Raw genomic sequence first — 17230 nt, forward strand, 5'->3', positions numbered from 1 at the left:
GCTTCAGCATCTTTAAACACTCAAGTGTGTCTAAATTCACACAGTCACGCCACACCGCGGCCCTGAGGTGACCAAGGCCAGGGCCGCTCTCCACCCTGCAGCCTCCGCCCAGCCCCTGTCCTCGCGCCGCGCCTCTTGTCTGGCCAGGGCCTGACCCAGGGCACAGCCCTGTCCTGCAGAGGCCCCCTCCCCCATATCTGAGGGCTCAGCAGACCCCTGGCCCTGTGCTCTCCTCCTCAAGGGAAGCCAGCCGGATTCCAGAGGGGAGCTGGGGGCTGATATGAAAGAAAATGGGAAGGGGGGTGGGGGAAGGGAACAGGACCGAGGAAGCCAGGATGGGGGGAGGGGGAGAGAAGAGCGATTAAGGGAACGGTGTTGGGGAAGAAGAGGGGTGGTCTCAGGGTTCTCCCAGGTGGGGCTCCCTGAGCTCCCTCTTAAAGGCAGAACGAGGGGAGCTGAGGATGCCTGTGTGACGGGGACACCTAACCCCCTTCCACCAGGCTTGGGACTGCAGGCCCCAGCAAACAGCTCCTCCCACTTGCCAGCCTCCGGCCAGGGCCGCCCACAAACACCCCACCCCCGCCCCGCCACCCCCCACGGCCAGCTTCCCTGTGACTTCAGCCAGGGCTGTGGGGCAGGTGACAGATTCCATCTGCAGACTGACCTCCGCCTCCTCAGGGGCCTTGCTCCACCACCTCCATGCGGCTGGAGACCAGAGACCAGCGGCAGGAATCTGCTGGGGCTCTGCCCAGAGGGACAGGTGAAGTGGGCCAGGCTGGGTGAGCGCCAGCGCATCCCCCCCTACCCCTTCCCCCAACAGGGACAGGCCCGATGGCCTCGGGGGCAGCCTGTCAGCCTGACAGTGAAAGCTGACCAGGGCCTGGCTGGGCTCCCAGCCCCCCACCCCCACCCCAGAGTCAGGGACTGAGTATTTAATTGTCAGCCTTTTCCCAGTCTGCGTTCCACCTAGCACAGATCAAATGAATCCCTGATGACACGCTGTTGCTCTCAATGGACCAGATTCCACTGGCAAACCATCAGTTGGCTTTAGTGGTGGCTCCCCCCACCCCCCCACTCCCACAGGGCCCCCCCCCCGCCCGGCACCACCTAGTTGAGCCCTGGTGGGTCCTGGGGCCTTATGGGTTGGGTCAAATATTAACAACAGTAATGTTCACAGCTGCCAGTCGGTCATGATGCCACCACGTGGGAGCTACCGTGTGTGCTTCACATGTGTCGCCTCACGAAGGTAACACGATGCTGCAGGAAACTGAGGTCTCAAGGGGATAAGTCACCGGCCCCGAATGACAACCAGGAAGGGCAGACCCAACTGTGCCCCTCCAGTCCCCCAAACTGGGCTCAAAACCCTCTCCCGGGGATCCCCATGACTGCCCCTCACCAGGCTCCTAAAGAGAGCCTACAGCTTCCGGGTGAGAGGTCAGGGCTGGCGGAAGGGGGGGGGCACGTTCTCAGCCAGGCCGGCACCAGCCCTTCCTCAAGGCCACAATTGCAGGGCAGAGCAGAACTCAGGAGCCTAGGCAGTGGCGTGAAGTATCTGGTGCCCTGTGGGGCAATGTGGGGGGCGTTGGCCCTCAGCAGCACGTAGCCAGGCCAAGGGGGGCTTTGGGCTGCAGGTCAGCCCTTCCTCCTGCTGGGATACTTGGGAGGGGTTATGACTAAGGGTGCTGGCCCCAGGGTTCTCCTCTGGAATTCTGCCTGGAAGGCCCCTTCACGTTCCCAAGCTTGCAACATCGTGGAAAATTCGAACACACGTTGGGTTTCTCCTCTCCCCGCAACAGCCCCTTGAGGCTTAAGGAAAGGGCTCCTCACCCCAGCCTCAGGGGTCTGGGAACCAGCTAGGCAAGAGGACCCCCAGGCTTCCTACCACCTGCCTCTGACTGCACCTGGGGGCCTCCCGGAACTCCCTGTCGCTGCTCTCCCTGGGTGAAGGGCAAAGGGTCCGTCTCCAGAGCCAGGCAGCCCTCCTGGGTTTGCTTACTATGCGATCTGGCTCATTGGGCAGACATCTCCACTTCCTCCTCTTTAGAGTGGTAATAATAACAGCCTCTAGAATTAAGTGAGTCATTCACGCATGGGCCTGGAACTATGCTTTGCATATTGCGCTGCTTGATGAATGTTAGCTGTTATTTATGGGACTGGAAAATGCTTCTGTTTCACTACTATGGCATTTTTGAGGTCCTGTGTAAGCTTAGTGACGGAACACGGCTAGAACAGCCATCAGTGCAGCCACAGGCTTCTCAGAGGTCTTTCCCTGTTAGAGGATTCTGGAAGTCACCCGGATGGAACACCCAGCACCCCACCTGGGCCGAAAACAGTTCTAGGTCTTTGTGCACCTCACTGCCTAGAAGTAGCTGGGCATGGCACACACAGAGAAATTCATAAAGGCGTAGGGATGGAAGCTGCCATTGTGGCTCAGCGAGACCAGCCTAGTACCCACCAGGGTGCAGGTTCCATCCCTGGCACCACTGGGTGGGTTAAGGATCGCATTGCCAAAAGCTGTCGTGTAGGCCTCGGATGTGACTTGGATCCCTCGTGGTTGTGGCGTAGGCAGGCAGCTGCAGATTCAATTTGACCCCTAGCCTAGGAACTTCCATATGTTGCAGGTGCCCTAAAAACAAAATAAAGTCTTGGAGACAAAAGAGTGAAATACTTGTTAAGAGATGACCAGGAAGCTTGGGCCGGCAGATCTGTGGTCCCCTTGGAGAGGAAGAGGGACTCTTCAGAGGCAGAAAGAGCCCAGAAATGGAGAGGGCCGCTGCCCGGCGGGTTCAGAGAGGGCTTCAGAGCTGCAGCCGGGGCCTGGGTGCCCCCTCGGGCAGCCCAGCCTCGTCCTGAGCTCTCCTGGAGCTCCTCTCCCAGCCCCAGTCCCTGTCGTCCGCAGACCCAGCCCTGGGTAGCTGGCCGAGGGCGGCCGGCCTGGGAGGGGGGAAAGGGAGCGGGCAGAGGGAAACGGGCTGGGGGCAGGAAGCCCCGTCCGCCTCTGCCTCCCTCACCCAGAAAAAGTCCGCCCGGGGCCAGAGGGAAACGGCGGGGCCCCGAGCGCTCGGCGAGCTTGGAGGTGGGTGGGGTCCAGGTTCCCACGCATCCCGAGGGGCCGAAACCCCAGGGGAACTCGGCGGGGGAAGCCGCGGCCCCGGGGGCGGGGAGATTCTCGTGGGCGCCCAAGTTCCGACTCCTCCGATCGCGCTCCGGCTGGGGGACCCTGGGCGGCTCCGCGCGCTCCCCGGGCCCGGCTGGCACCTCCGGGACATGGGCAATCGCCGCCCCGCGCGGTGCCGACGGCTGGGCGCGCGGCCGCGGGGAGGGAGGGCCGGGGGCGCCGAAGGGGTTAAGGCACCTGGGCCGCCGCCTACCCTCCCGGCCCCTCCTCCGGCCGCGGGGAAGAGGAAAGCTGCGGCGGGGGCGCGGCCGGGCCTCCGCCCCCGCCCGCCCCCGTCCCGGTCCGGGTCCCCGCCCGCCGTCCCCGAGCCGCGGCGCCCAGAGCTGCGACCCGCGCGCCCCGCTCCGCCGCCGCCCCGGCCTGGGCCGCCATGTCTCTGTGGTGAGTGGGGTCGTCGGGCCGGGGAGCCTGGGCTGGGGGCGCGGGGACCCCGGGCTTCGCCTCCCGAGGCCGGGGGCCCACGGGGGGGATGCTGCCCTGGGTGTCCCCGGGGCTGGCCTCAGTTTCCCGGGCACAGATGTGCCGGCGCGGCGGTGGCCGAAGATGCCCGGCCGTGCGCGGCGCCTGGACCGGCCGGTCGGCGACCGGGGACCGCGGGACCGGTGCTCTCAGCCCTCCCCGGCGGCCCCCCTGCCCCGCGGCATCCACATCCCCCTCGAACCCGGGGAGTAGGGGACGCACGATCTCGCCGGCAGCTGGGTCTCATCCATTCCGAGGGCCTCCTGTGTCCTGGGCGGCCCCCGGCCTCTACCCATCGAGTGGCTCTCCTTCCTCTTGGGGAGCTCGGGCCTCCGCCTGCCTCTCCCCCTCTCCTCCCCTCCCCTTGGGGGCTTTTTTCCTACTCAGGGAGTGGGGAGGTGCAAGTGGAAGGGCCTGGGGGTGGAGGGGACGCCTCGTCCCCCCCGTGCTCCCCCCGCCCCACGCTGGGGTGACCCCTGCTGGACTTGCACCAGTCCCGCTTCACCGGAGCCAGGGTGTGGGGGACTTCAGCAGAAACCTCCAGGGCAGGAGACCTCTCTCCCGGAGGGGGTGGGGTCACGCCCCCACCTCAGCACCTAAGGTGATGTCTCCCCTCCAACTCTGTACACAGGAAACCTTGGGACCCCGGGGGAAAATGTCATTTCCAGGGGGCTCAGCCTTCACTGGCCCTGGGTGCCTGCATCTTCGACCAGCCCCCAGGCCGCTTCACAGGGTCCCTGTCTTAGCACCTTGCAGCCCTTCCCATGGCCCCGAGTCTGCCCTGCTCAGGGCCACCTCCTTGCTGGCCTGGCCCTGCGAAGCCGCACTTTTCTGGCTTTTGCCCTTTCCCTGGCGCCCCCAGCTGCCGTGTCTCCACAAGAGTGACCAGGGCAAGTGGCCTGGCCACCCCCAGAGTGTGAGCTGAGGACAGAGGGTCCTGGGGTCCAGGAGTTCAGTGTCTAGGACTCAGGGACCCAGTCTCGGCAGCACTCCTGACAAAAAAAAATTCTGATTTCTGCTTCCGAGAGGAGGGCGGTGGGGTTACCTCGGCATGAGGGTCCCTGGAGAATGGGTTCCAACTGTGCCCCTCCCAAGGCAGCAGAGCTGGGGGACTTCGCCTCTCCTAGTGGGGTCCAGACTGGGGGTAAGGGGACAAGGGACATGAGAGGAGAGGCCCAGCCCATTTTCAGGCCTCTGTCAGCCCTGAGGGCTGTGGGGTTTTTTTGTTTTTGTTTTTGTTTTTGTTTTTATTTCCCCCACGCTCTCGGCATGTGGAAGTTCCCCAGCCAGGGATCGAACTCCCACTGCAGCTGCGACCTGTGCCACAGCTGTGGCAATGCTGAATCCTTTACTCTCTGTGCAACAGGGGAACTTCTGAGGGCTGTTCTTTTTTGTCGGGTCAAATGGATGTAGGCGAAGGACATGGGACAGGCTTCTTCAGGTCCCAAGTCAGAGCCTGCTCCCCAGTGTCCCCCACATTTTTTTGAGCAGGCGTTGTCTCTGCCCCTCCCAGTGGCTCACCTCCATGGCTCACCAGGTTTGCACAAAACAAACGCGGTGCTTTGCGGAGGGTGGGGAGCTGAGCAGAGGTCATCCTTGTGGATTCGCATCATTCCCCTGACTCCACACCCACCGCGTGCCAGGCACCGCAGACAGCCCTCTAATTGTTATCCTCATCTCGGGAAAGCAGAGGTCACGGCGTGGAGAGGTTATGGGAGAGCCTCTCAATTTAGCTTGTAAGTAGCCGGACCAAGGTCTGGATCCCAGCAGCCTGACTCCACAGCGCTTGTCCTTCAGCTCTGCGCTGTGTGGCTCCCCTGGTCCTGGAGGAGGAGGTCAGGGTGGGAGAGGAAGCGGGACCTTCCTCTGACCTCCCAGGGGCCCCGGGACTTGAGTCTGGGTCCAGGGTCCGCTTGCCCATCTGAGACTGCAGCTCTGTACCAGGGGACTCATCTTTTCCCCTCTCCTCTGTGCCCTCCTCTCCTCTCCCCCACCCTCACCCCCACCCCCAGGAAGAGAACCGTCTACAAGAGTGTGTGCCTGGCCCTGGCCCTGCTCGTGGCCGTGACAGTATTCCAGCGCAGCCTGACTCCCAGCCAGTTTCTGCAGGAGCCCCCGCCACCCACCCTCGGGCTCCAGAAGACCCAGAAACCGAGCGGACACCTGGTGAACCCTGACAGCTTCTGGAAGAACCCAAAGGATGTGGTCACCCCAACACCCATGGTTTCCCGGGGGCCCCAGGCCTGGGACGTGACCACCACAAACTGCTCAGCCAACATCAACTTGACCCAGCAGCCCTGGTTCCAGGGCCTGGAGCCACACTTCCAGCAGTTTCTGTTCTACCGTCACTGCCGGTACTTCCCCATGCTGCTGAACCATCCGGAGAAGTGCGAGCGCGGCGTCTACCTGCTGGTGGTGGTCAAATCCGTCATCACGCAGCACGACCGCCGCGAGGCCATCCGCCAGACCTGGGGCCGCGAGCGGGCGTCGGCGGGCCGGGGCCTCGGCGCCGTGCGCACCCTCTTCCTGCTGGGCACAGCCTCCAAGCAGGAGGAGCGGGCCCACTACCAGCAGCTGCTGGCCTACGAGGACCGCATCTATGGCGACATCCTGCAGTGGGACTTTCTCGACAGCTTCTTCAACCTGACCCTCAAAGAGATCCACTTCCTCAAGTGGCTTGACATCTACTGCCCCAGTGTCCCCTTCATCTTCAAGGGCGACGACGACGTCTTTGTCAACCCCACGAACCTGCTGGAATTCCTGGCCGACCGGCGGCCCCAGGAAGACCTGTTTGTGGGCGACGTCCTACAGCACGCGCGGCCCATCCGCAAGAAGGATAACAAATATTACATCCCCGGGATCCTGTACAGCCAGGCCAGCTACCCGCCCTACGCAGGCGGAGGGGGCTTCCTGATGGCCGGGGGCCTGGCCCGGCGCCTGCGCCACGCCTGCGACACCCTGGAGCTTTATCCCATCGACGACGTCTTCCTGGGCATGTGCCTGGAGGTGCTGGGCGTGCGGCCCACGGCCCACGAGGGCTTCAAGACATTCGGCATCTCGAGGAACCGCAACAGCCGCATGAACAAGGAGCCCTGCTTTTTCCGCTCCATGCTCGTCGTGCACAAGCTGCTGCCCACTGAGCTGCTGGCCATGTGGCGGCTGGTGCACGGCAATCTCACCTGCTCCCGCAAGCTCCAGGTGCTCTGACCCCAGGAGGCGGGATGCCAGGATAGGCCAGGCCGCGTGCCCTTGAGCCCCGGAAGCCCTGGGGCTGCAGCTGCAACGCCAGGGCGCAGCCTTTGGTCCCCCCGCGGGGAGGTGGAGGGTTGGGCCTTCTGTGCCCATGGGTGTGGTAGCGGGGTCGGGAGCCGGAAGGAGGGTCCCCCCCACCCCCCGCCGGTGGACACGCTCCAGAGAGTGAAGCTGAGGCCCAGGAACCTTTGGGGCTGCCAGACTGAAGAAGGTCCCCTGGGGAGCGAGGCCCCTGGCCACTGGCAGCCCTCACCTGAGTCCGCGGCCTGGCTCCCTCGGAGGCCCCTGAAGGAACCCCGTGCTCAGGTACCTGGGCTGGGCCTGGCCCTGGATGGGTCTGCGGCTGCCCTCCTGTCTTCACAGAGATTCTCCTCCTGTGAAAATGCCTCGGTCCCCCCACGGGCCCAAGCCACCCTTTCAGGAGCTCGACCCTGTGCAGGCTCACAGGCCTCCCCCCTGACCAGCCGTGTCCTCTGATGCTCCATCGGCTCCGTCTGGAAGCACGACCGGCCGCTCTGACTACCTCAGCAATCCTCAGAAGCTCTGGATGGACTGTAGCCCCCACCCTCCGCCCTGATGCGGGGGCCCAAGAGCAGCGCTCTGGCCCCGGCAGTCACGGTGCTGCCCGACCAGCCCCAGCCGAGGGCTCTCCTGCACCCCATGAGGCCTGGCTCCCCAGCCAGAAAGCAGCCGGTTTGACCCTGGAAGTGGACATTCCTCTATTACTGTGAAGTTTTATTTATGAAGAATTTGTAGGGAGAAGGTACCAGGCCTCGGGAGATGGTGGCCCTTCTCCCCCTACCCCCACCCTTCCCTCATTTCAGCCAGATGCCACCCGCCACAGCCACTCTTGCCCCCCCACCCCTCCCGCCCCGGTCCCACCTCCACCCAGGTGCCCCCATGCCCTTCACAGCCCCCCCTCTAGAACCCTGCCCGACCTGCACGCCCACTTCTCCAGGCCCTGAGCCGACCAGCATCTGCCCCGCTCAGGTTCAGGGGTCCTTGGGGGTGGCTGCAGAAGGATGCCACCTGGTATCACAGTCGAGTCACCTGGGAAAAGATTGAGGGATCGAGTCTATTTTCTCAATAAAAGGGGACTGGTTTTTTTCCTGGTGTGAAAGCCCCTAATGCTATTTCCATCAGAGGGCCTGTCTGGGGCCGAGGTTGCTAGAGATTTCTGAGGATACAGCTTGTTCCTTGTTCTTGCCTAGTGGGTAACACAAGGACCCTTTGAAGGGCTTTAGAGGGAGGTGAGTGCCAGGATGGAAGGCAAGGCCACAAGGGCCAGGCCAGAGCTGCCCCTGAGGCTGGTGTTCCAGTGACTAGGGTGGGGGGGCAGGGGGTGTGCAGGGGTTGGTGGGCTTCCCGATGCTCTTTCAGTCAGCCTGGAGCATGGATAAGGCGGACCAGAAAGACCTGGAGCATGGATAAGGCGGACACTGCAACGGCAGCTCTCTGGGGGCCGGTGTTGGGAACCTTGTCCCGAACCGCGTGGGGAGGACAGCCACCCCCAAGAGAAGGCGCACTGGGGCTGAAGTGGGCAAGCCGACCCCTCCCAGTGGGTCAGATGTCCTGAAAGAGTCACTTACTTATTAATGTCCATGCTAGGTCTCTCCAGGTGAGTGAGAGAATGGCTGGATCCTCATATGACGCATCTTTAGAATGTTAAGATGGGAGTTCCCATTGTGGCTCCGCAGCTTACAAACCCAACTACTATCCATGAGGATGTGGGTTCGATCCCTGGCCTCGCTCAGTGCATTACAGATCCAGTGTTGCTGTCAGCTGCAGTATAGTTCACCGATGGAGCTTGGATCCTGCGTCGCTGTGGCTGTGGCACAGGCTGGCAGCTGCAGCTCTGATTCGACCCCGGGCCTGGAAACTTCCATATGCTGCAGGTGCCGCCCTAAAAAGCAAAATAAAAAGATTGTCAAGATGATCACAGCAGAGAGTTCAACTAGGCACAGGGCCCTTCTGAGAGGGGGCCTGTGACTGCACAGGTCGCCAGCCCTATTTTTCATCCCTCACCCTCTGAAGCCAGGGGCTGAAGCGGGGGGCGGGGGGGGGGGGTAGTGGGACCTCTGCCTGCCCAAAGCTCAGTCCAGCAGGGCAAGAACAAAGGATGGACACCCAGAAGACAGAGGTGGAGGGGCCACTGGACCCAGGGCCCAGGGAAGGGCCAGAGATAGAACCTGTGCTCAGCTGCCCTGAAGGATGCTGGGTAGGGGCGGAAGGTGGATGCAGACAGAAACAGACAGGAGTTCCTCCATGGGCAAGGGACAGGTCCGTGGTAGAGCAGGGGTGTGAGAGGGGAAGGCTGCTGGGGATCTCAGGTTTTCTGTGTTGCAGAGGGGTGTTCAGACTTGATCCTGAGAGCAGCGGGACAGGAGCAGGTGCCCTGGATACAGGCCCCTTCTTCTGAGCTCGCTCTGTGTGCAGCCGGGGCCCCATGGGCAGGCAGCTCTCAGTGGAAGCAGCATGAGAGCTCCCTCAGCCTCTGCCCCATGGGGGCCTTTGCTCGTGACCCCGTTTCAGATCTCGGGGCCCTGGCTGGGCTGGCAGAGAGGGCTGGGAAAGGGGCGGGGCACCAGCCTTAGCACAGCAGAGGGGAGGGAGGAAAAGCAGCGAGCCTATCTGAGCGCCCATGTTACAGAACCCCCAGCACAGAGTGGGGAGCAGGCTCCAGCCCTGGGCCGGACAGTGCACCTGCGTCTTAAAGGAGGCGTGAGCAGTGCCTGTGGTGGAAGAGACAGAGGGACAGGCCAGGCCAGGGACACACACACAGCAGCACAGAAGTGCAAAAAAGTGGAGGCATCAGAGCAGCCGGCTGCCTGACGTGGACAGTGCTAGAGATGGGAGGGCCGGGTAGGGTGTCAGATGTTCCCTCAACATCTTTCTTTATTTTGTTTTTTGTTTTTGTCTTTTTTTTCTTTTTTTTTAAGGGCCGCACCTGCAGCATATGGAGGTTCCCAGGCTAGGGGTCTTATGGGAGCTAGAACCGCCAGCCTACACCACTGTCACAGCAACACCAGATCCGAGCCGCGTCTGCGACCTACACCACAGCTCACAGCAATGCCAGATCCTTAACCCACTGAGCGAGGCCAAGGATTGAACCCGCAACCTCATGGTTCCTAGTCAGATTCATTTTCGCTGCGCCACGGCAGGAAATCCACATCTTTCTTTAGACTTTAGCCGAAGATGGTATTTAAAGTGGTAGCTTGGGCCATCTCGGCATTTTCCTGGGTATCTTCCATACACACGGGAGGTATGTGCGTGATGAAACTTCTGTGTGTTTTTCTCTTATTAATCTGAATTTTATTATCAGGGGCCGGGGGAGGGGGTGGTCTCAGCCAAGAACTTCCAAGGGTAGAGGGAAAACTATCTTTCCTCCCTACAAAATCCTACCTCTTCCTTTCGGAGCCCACTCACTCCTAAACTGTCTGGAACCTCAGGGGCTTCCCTGGTCCAAAGTGTGTTCCCTGGAAAGCCTGAGCCACCTGCTCAGCTACTGCCTCTCCCCCCCACTGCAGTGACATGGTGATCACGTCCCATCCCCCCCCGGCCCCCGATCCCCTACAGTCCAGAGGATTCTTAGGTGCCATCTTCCTGGCACAGGCTGCAGACACAGCGATTCTCTTAATCACCCTCACAAGCCCGGCCCTCCTTCCCCAGAGAGCCGGAGATGCAAGCTAGGGGTGCTGGGTCCTGAGAGTGCCAGTCCGTGATCCTGGCTTCGGGGGGGACCCCACAAACTCACTCAGGTTGTCCCCAGGAACTACTTTAGTCCAGCGCCAGTCAGATCCCGGGAACAGGTGGAGGGGGTAAGATGGGTCTCAAGGCCTTTCCTCCCCAAAGGCCCTGAGCCGGAACCGCAGAGGGTTCCCGTCCTCGCCTGCCACCAGCTCTGCATTCCGAGGGGCCGCGCCACAGGTAGCTTTGTCGGGCCACAGAAGGTCCTGTCTAGCAATGGGTGCCCACTCGGCCACATTTACATAACTAAAGACCACTCAACGAACCCTGTCCTCAACAAAGAAAGCCTGTTCTGAGGTGAATTACTCCATCCACCTAAGCTGAGAAGGAGCGGGGAAGGAAGCTTCTGGAACAGTGTTACACGCCACAGCCAAGTGAAGCAGTGGAGGCTCCCAGATCAAGGGTCCCACAGCTCTTGTGTGACAGGGCACGACTTGAACTCAGGTCTCTGCTCCTACCCCCTCACCCTGCAGTCTCCCAAAAGCTTCAACGCCTCCCTTTTTCCAGTAACTTCGTGGGGTTTGGCCCAAAAGCCCAAAGAGCAGAAAAATGTGCTTGTTCCCTGAGTGACTGGAAATGGAGGAGTATTTGGGGGTATGGGGGAGCCCAGCAGGGTTACGAGCACTGTAAGAAAAACCAATTTCCAGAGAGTTTCTTAAAACATTGAAAAAACATTTCTGTTTCAGCGAACACTATGCATTGGTTAAGGCACGACCCCCCAGCCGGCTGCTTCTAGCCCAGTTCATGGTCTTTGAGCTATTGCGCTTTTTTTAAAATCACAGGAAGGAGAGGTGAGATAAACTGGGAGTTTGGGGTTAATATCTACACACCATAATACATCAAATAACAAGGACCTGCTGTATAGCACTAGGGACAGTAATCACTTGTAATAACATAATGGAAAAGAATCTGAAAACGAATAGATACAGATGTATCGCTGAATCCCGTGGCTGTAATTTCCTGAAATTAACCCACCTTTGCAAATCAGCTGTACTTCCATATTAAAAAAAGGTAAAAGAAAGACATTATAATTGTTTTTAATCGCAGGAAGCCCTTGTCCAGTGCCAAAGAGCGTCCATCCGCTTACCTCCCCCCTGTGGAAAAACCAGTTTTGCCTTCACCCCATGCAAATGTGTGCTTTTCGTCAAGTTGCCTGTGATTATCGAATCTTGACCCTGTGTTCATTTTTATATCTGTAGGAGTTAGGAGTTTCTTTTTCTGAATACTGTCTTTTACTATTGCTTTTATAGTAAAACGAACACAGACACATTAGGGAGTAAAATCAATTTTGCATATTATTTCTGATACAAAACTTGCACCTTGGAATACATTTGACACTTCCCAGGCCCTAATCCTTTTCGGAGAGTTTCAGCCCCGCTGCTCATCGGAAAAGCCCTGGGGTAGGGGGAGCTTTGGGGGGAAAAAAAACCACTTGCGTCCAGGCCTCCAACCCAGGCCGGTAATATCCGACCCCTCGGGGGTGGGCGCTAATCTAGGTGTTTTAAACGGCTGCCCAGGGGACCCAGCAGGGCAGCAGGTGACCGGTCAGGAATCTCCTCGCACTTTGTTTTTCTCTGATGTCGAATCTAACAGGAATGCCCGGAATTCCTGCCTCCGCCCCAGGCTGGACAGGACCCCCAGGGGTTTGTAATCTCCCAGGAAGGAGTTGCTGGAGGGTGCGTGCGTGGGGTGGGGGGGGGGAGCGGTCGGCCCAGCCCGGGATCCGGACAAGAAGCCACCGCCGAACCACCCAGGCTTTAGTGGGGACGATCGCGCTTTGCCGTCGCAAGTGGGGGAGGCAGGGGGTGGGTGGTGGTGGAATCCACCTGATCCCGGGGCCTGGGAGGGAGGTGGGGAGCGCGGCACCTCCCAGCGAGACCTACCTGCTGACCAGCGCCGGGGCCGTAGGCGGGGGCGGGGGGCGCAGGGTGGCCCGCAGACCCCCTGCGCCGGCTCCGCAGCGGCGGGTGGGGGGCGAGGCGGGGCCCCGGCGGCGGAGATCCAGGACGCGGGGCGGGGCCCGAGGCGTCCGTGGAGCCCGGGCAATCCCAGGAGAGGGCGGGGAGCGCCCCCCGCCGGCCACGCTGGACATCGTGACAATGAGGGGAGGGCCGATTAGAGCGCTTATGTGAATCTGTAACTGGGAATACTTGGCCCCCGAGGTCTCCGCGGTACCCCAGGGCACGCGTGCCTCAGAAAGGCTGGAGATCTCCGCACCAAACTGTTTGATGGGCACTGTTTCCTCGTAGTGGGATTCCAGGGGGTTTATCCTTTTCTTCAGGCTTATCTGGATAAAGAGGCTTTGGACCAGGAGCGTCCATCACTTAGTTGAGGGGGTAAAGTTTAGGAGATAGGCGTGGGCCGGTATTCGGACACGTGTGGTGGCCTTGGAGGGAGTGAGGTGGCTGTGAGCCCCTGGGGGCCGCCTCAGGGGCATCTGCGAGGAGAAGGAGGAATGATTCTTTTTCTCCCCACCAAGGAGCAGAGTGCAGCCTCTTGACAGTATCACCTTGGCCAGCACCTCGGAGGTCTTCTGAGGACAGAAGGCAGGCCTTAGATGGCTGCAAACATTTGCTATCCTTGCAATTGTTTACTATCTAAGCTCTGGAAACAAATACTACAGTAACCCATTCTCTATAAAAGCTAATGTACAGCCAACATTGCTTAGGATAAGTTTGATTGCAAATAAAATTCAGTTCAAGCTGGTGGAAACTTTACAAGTGATTTGGTGGCTCACATGAGTGAAAGGCCAAGGGCAGCCACCTTCAACGTTGGTCTCGTGCAGCTGCTCATCCAGGATGGAGACAGAGCAGCCAGAGCCACCTGGCTGTGAGAGATGGCTTGAGGTCTGCACTGAGGCAGCCAGGTTGCAAAAGCTGCATGTCCACCGCCACACTGAACCTGTGCGAATGGCCTGGAAAATTTTGAGGCAGGTCTACAAACAGCTGACCATCCATCATTGCTGCCTGCAGTTAGCTAAAGCCAGCTGCTAGTTGAAAGGCCAGATTCCAATCAGGTAGCCTAGCACTTCCAGCCAGAACTAGTCAAATATTTCTTGCTAGATTTGCTTTATGTAATTCGAACCTATGTGCTTTTTTGCGGGGGCGGGGGTGTCTTTTTAGGGCCACACCCAAGACATGTGAAATTTCCCACGCTAGGGAGCTGCAGCTGCCAGTCTACACCGCAGCTCACAGCAATGCCCGATCCTTAACCCACTGAGCGAGGTGAGGGATCAAACCCATGTCCTCATGGATGCTAGTCGGGTTTCTTATCGCTGAGCTGCAGTGGGAGCTCCAAACCGATGTTCTTTAGCCCTTAAAAAAGAGAGTTACTGATAAAATGTATTTTGTATAATAAAGACATATCCATTCTGCAGCCCCCAAAGATGTCCCAGCTGCTCCCTGAAACCTTTGCACCTGATGAGGCATTGTTCCTATAATTATGATGCATGATATGCCACAGTTGACCTTAAAATAGGAGATTATCTGGATCTAATCCCATGATTAGATCCCCTGGAAGCAGAGAGCTTTCTCCTACCAGCAAGAGACTCAAAGCAGGATAAGGATTCCACATACAATAGCTGACTTGAAGATGGAGGGGGGCCAGGTGCCAAAGAGTGAAGGCAGCTTCTAGAGGCAGAGAGCCGGCCCTGGTTGGCAGCCAGCCAGAAGTGGGACCTCCAGGCCTATGCCTGCCAGGAACTGAATTCTGCCAATAACTGGAATGTAGCCAGCCAATCCCTCGATCGATTGCAGTTTGAGCAGAGGACCCAGCCACGCTGTGCTCACCCTCTGGCCTATAGAACTGTGCTGTAGTAAGTAGAGACGACTATTTGCCTTTTTACAGCTGCACCTGCAGCATATGGAAGTTCTTGGGCCGGGGGCCCAATCGGAGCTGCAGCTGTAGGCCTGTGCCACAGCCACAGCCACACCAGGTATGAGCCGCCTCTGTGACCTATGCTGCAGCTTGCAGCAATGCTGGATCCTTAACCTACTGAGCAAGGCCAGGGATTGAGCCCACATCCTCACAGAGACATCAGGTCCTTAACCTGCTAAGCCAATGGAAACTCCAGAGATGATTTTTAAAAACAAAGAAGCAAAAAATGATAGGAGGGAGTTCCCGTTGTGACTCAGGGGTAACAAACCCGACGAGGATCCATGAGGACGTGGGTTCCATCCCTGGACTCGCTCGGGGGTTAAGGATGCGGCATTGCCTGAGCTGTGGTGTATGTCATAGATTCGGCTCGGATCTGGCGTTGCTGTGGCTGTGGTGTAGGCTGGCAGCTGCAGCTCTGATTAGACCCCTAGCCTGGGAACCTCCACATGCCACAGCTGTCGCCTTAAACAAACAACAACAACAACAAAAAGATAAGAATATTAGGTGTTGCCAAAACGCAAAAGTAGGAAGAGTCTTTTTTTTTTTTTTGAGAGGGGAGGGAGGCACACCCGCAGCATGTGGAAGTTCCTGGGCCAGGGATGGAACCCATGCCACAGCAGCTACCTGAGCCACTGCAGTGACAATGCCAGATTCTTAACCCTCTGTGCCACAAGGGAACTCCCAGAAAGTCTTTGACATACTACTTAATCGAACTAGAATAGTTTTGTTTTTTGTTTTTGTCTTTTTGTCTTTTTGCCTTATTTCTAGGGCCACTCTTGCGGCATATAGAGGTTCCCAGGCCAGGGGTCTAACCAGAGCTGTAGCCACTGGCCTACACCAGAGCCACAGCAATGCCAGATCCGAGCCACGTCTGCGACCTACACCACAGCTCATGGCAATGCCGGATCCTTAACCCACTGAGCGAGGCCAGGGATCGAACTGCAACCTCATGGTTCCTAGTCGGATTCGTTAACCACGGCGCCACGATGGGAACTCCATACCATTACACAGTATCTTGATTTCTATAGTTTTATAACATCAGGTAATGCAAGTCCTTGAACTTTGTTTGTTTTTTTTTTTTTTTCAAAGTTGCCTTGGTGTTTCCACGTCTTTTGCATTTCCATATATGCATCAAATCAGTTTGCCAGTGTCTACAGCAAAGCCTGCTGGTTTTGATTGCGACTACACTGCATGTGTGGATCAATACTGAGGAGAACTGAGGTCAGGTTGAGTCATGTGATCCATCTCTGAAGGCTGTATGAATACGTACGTATGTGCCTGTGTGTTTGTGGGTATATCCATTTACGTTCTCTCAGCAATTTTTTTTTTTTTTCAGTGTACATGTCTTGCAAATCTTTTGTCAAATTAATATGTAAACCTTTTAAAATATTTGATGCTATTGTAAATGGTACGGGATGGCTAGTTTGACTTGGCTCTTAAAATTTCCATCATTTATGGAGTTCCAGTCGTGGCTCAGTGGTTAATGAATCTGACTAGGAACCATGAGGTTGCAGGTTTGATCCCTGGCCTTGCTCAGTGGGTTAAGGATCCGGTGTTGCCGTGAGCTGTGGTGTAGGTGGCAGACATGGCTTGGATGCCGCGTTGCTGTGGCTGTGGTGTAGGCCGGCAGCTACAGCTCTGATTCGACCCCTAGCCTGGGAAACTCCATATGCCGCGGGAGTGGCCCTAGGAAAGGCAAAAAGACAAAAAAAAAAAAAAAATTTCCACTCTTTATTTATTCATTCATTTGTCTTTTTCGGGCCTACACCCGAGGCATACGGAGGTTCCCATGGGCTAGGGGTTAAATAGGAGCTGTAGCCACTGGCCTATGCAACAGCTACAGCAATGCCAGATCCGAGCTGCATCTGTGACCTACACCACAGCTCATGGCAACGCCAGATCCTTAACTCACTGAGCGAGGCCAGGAATAGAACCTGCGTCCTCACGGATACTAGTCAGATCCGTTTCTGCTGGACTGTGATGGGAACGCCTTTGATTGTTGAAAGTATATTGGAACATCACCCAAAAACTAGGAATATCTTCATCATAAGTATATGAAGAAACATAAACACATTTTCTTTGCAGTACAGAACATTTAAGCAACATGTTTCGGAATGAAAGTCTGAATATTAATGTTTAAGTTTTAATACAATTCTATCTAAAATTCTTTTTTACTTTGTGTGCGTGTGTGTGTGTGCATATGACAAAGCGTTTAAAAGCCATCTGAAAGAATAATCAATCAAGAACATTTGAGGAGGTCCCTCGTGGCGCAGCAGAAACAAATCCGACTAGGAACCATGAGGTTGCAGGTTCGATCCCCGGCCTTGCTCAGTGGGTTAAGGAGCTGGCATTGCCGTGAGCTGTGGTGTAGGTCACAGGCGTGGCTCAGATCTGGCGTTGCTGTGGCTGTGGGGTAGGCTGGCAGGTATAGCTCCGATTCGACCCTAGCCTGAGAACCTCCATCTGCTGTAGGTGCGGCCCTAAAAAGACAAAAAAAAAAAAAAAAAAGAATATTTGAGGGAGTTCCCACTGTGGTTCAGCAGTAACAAACCCGACTAATATCCACGAGGATGTGGGTTTGATCCCTGGCCTCCATCAGTCGTTTGGGGATCCGGCATTGCCATGAGCTGTGGTGTAGGTCGCAGATGTGGTTCTGATTTGGCATTGCTGTAGCTGCCATCCACCCCTAGCCTGGGAAGTTCCCTATGCCACAGGTAC

General features: G+C 57.7%; 1 protein-coding gene and 1 long non-coding RNA gene across 2 annotated transcripts; one reads left to right on the top strand and one right to left on the bottom strand.

Moving 5' to 3' along the window:
* On the top strand, positions 3471 to 7997 carry B3GNT7 (UDP-GlcNAc:betaGal beta-1,3-N-acetylglucosaminyltransferase 7). Its single transcript, XM_003483754.4, has 2 exons — positions 3471 to 3559; positions 5650 to 7997. The coding sequence occupies exons 1-2, from the start codon at positions 3549 to 3551 to the stop codon at positions 6842 to 6844; spliced, it is 1206 nt and encodes a 401-aa protein (XP_003483802.1). The 5' UTR covers positions 3471 to 3548; the 3' UTR covers positions 6845 to 7997.
* On the bottom strand, positions 7610 to 9867 carry LOC110257014. The gene is made up of 2 exons (XR_002339153.1): positions 8306 to 9867; positions 7610 to 8274 (listed from the first exon to the last, which is right to left on the bottom strand). It is a non-coding gene; the product is annotated as an uncharacterized LOC110257014 (long non-coding RNA).

Source organism: Sus scrofa, chromosome 15 (assembly GCF_000003025.6).
Source record: "Sus scrofa isolate TJ Tabasco breed Duroc chromosome 15, Sscrofa11.1, whole genome shotgun sequence".
NCBI lineage: Eukaryota > Metazoa > Chordata > Mammalia > Artiodactyla > Suidae > Sus > Sus scrofa.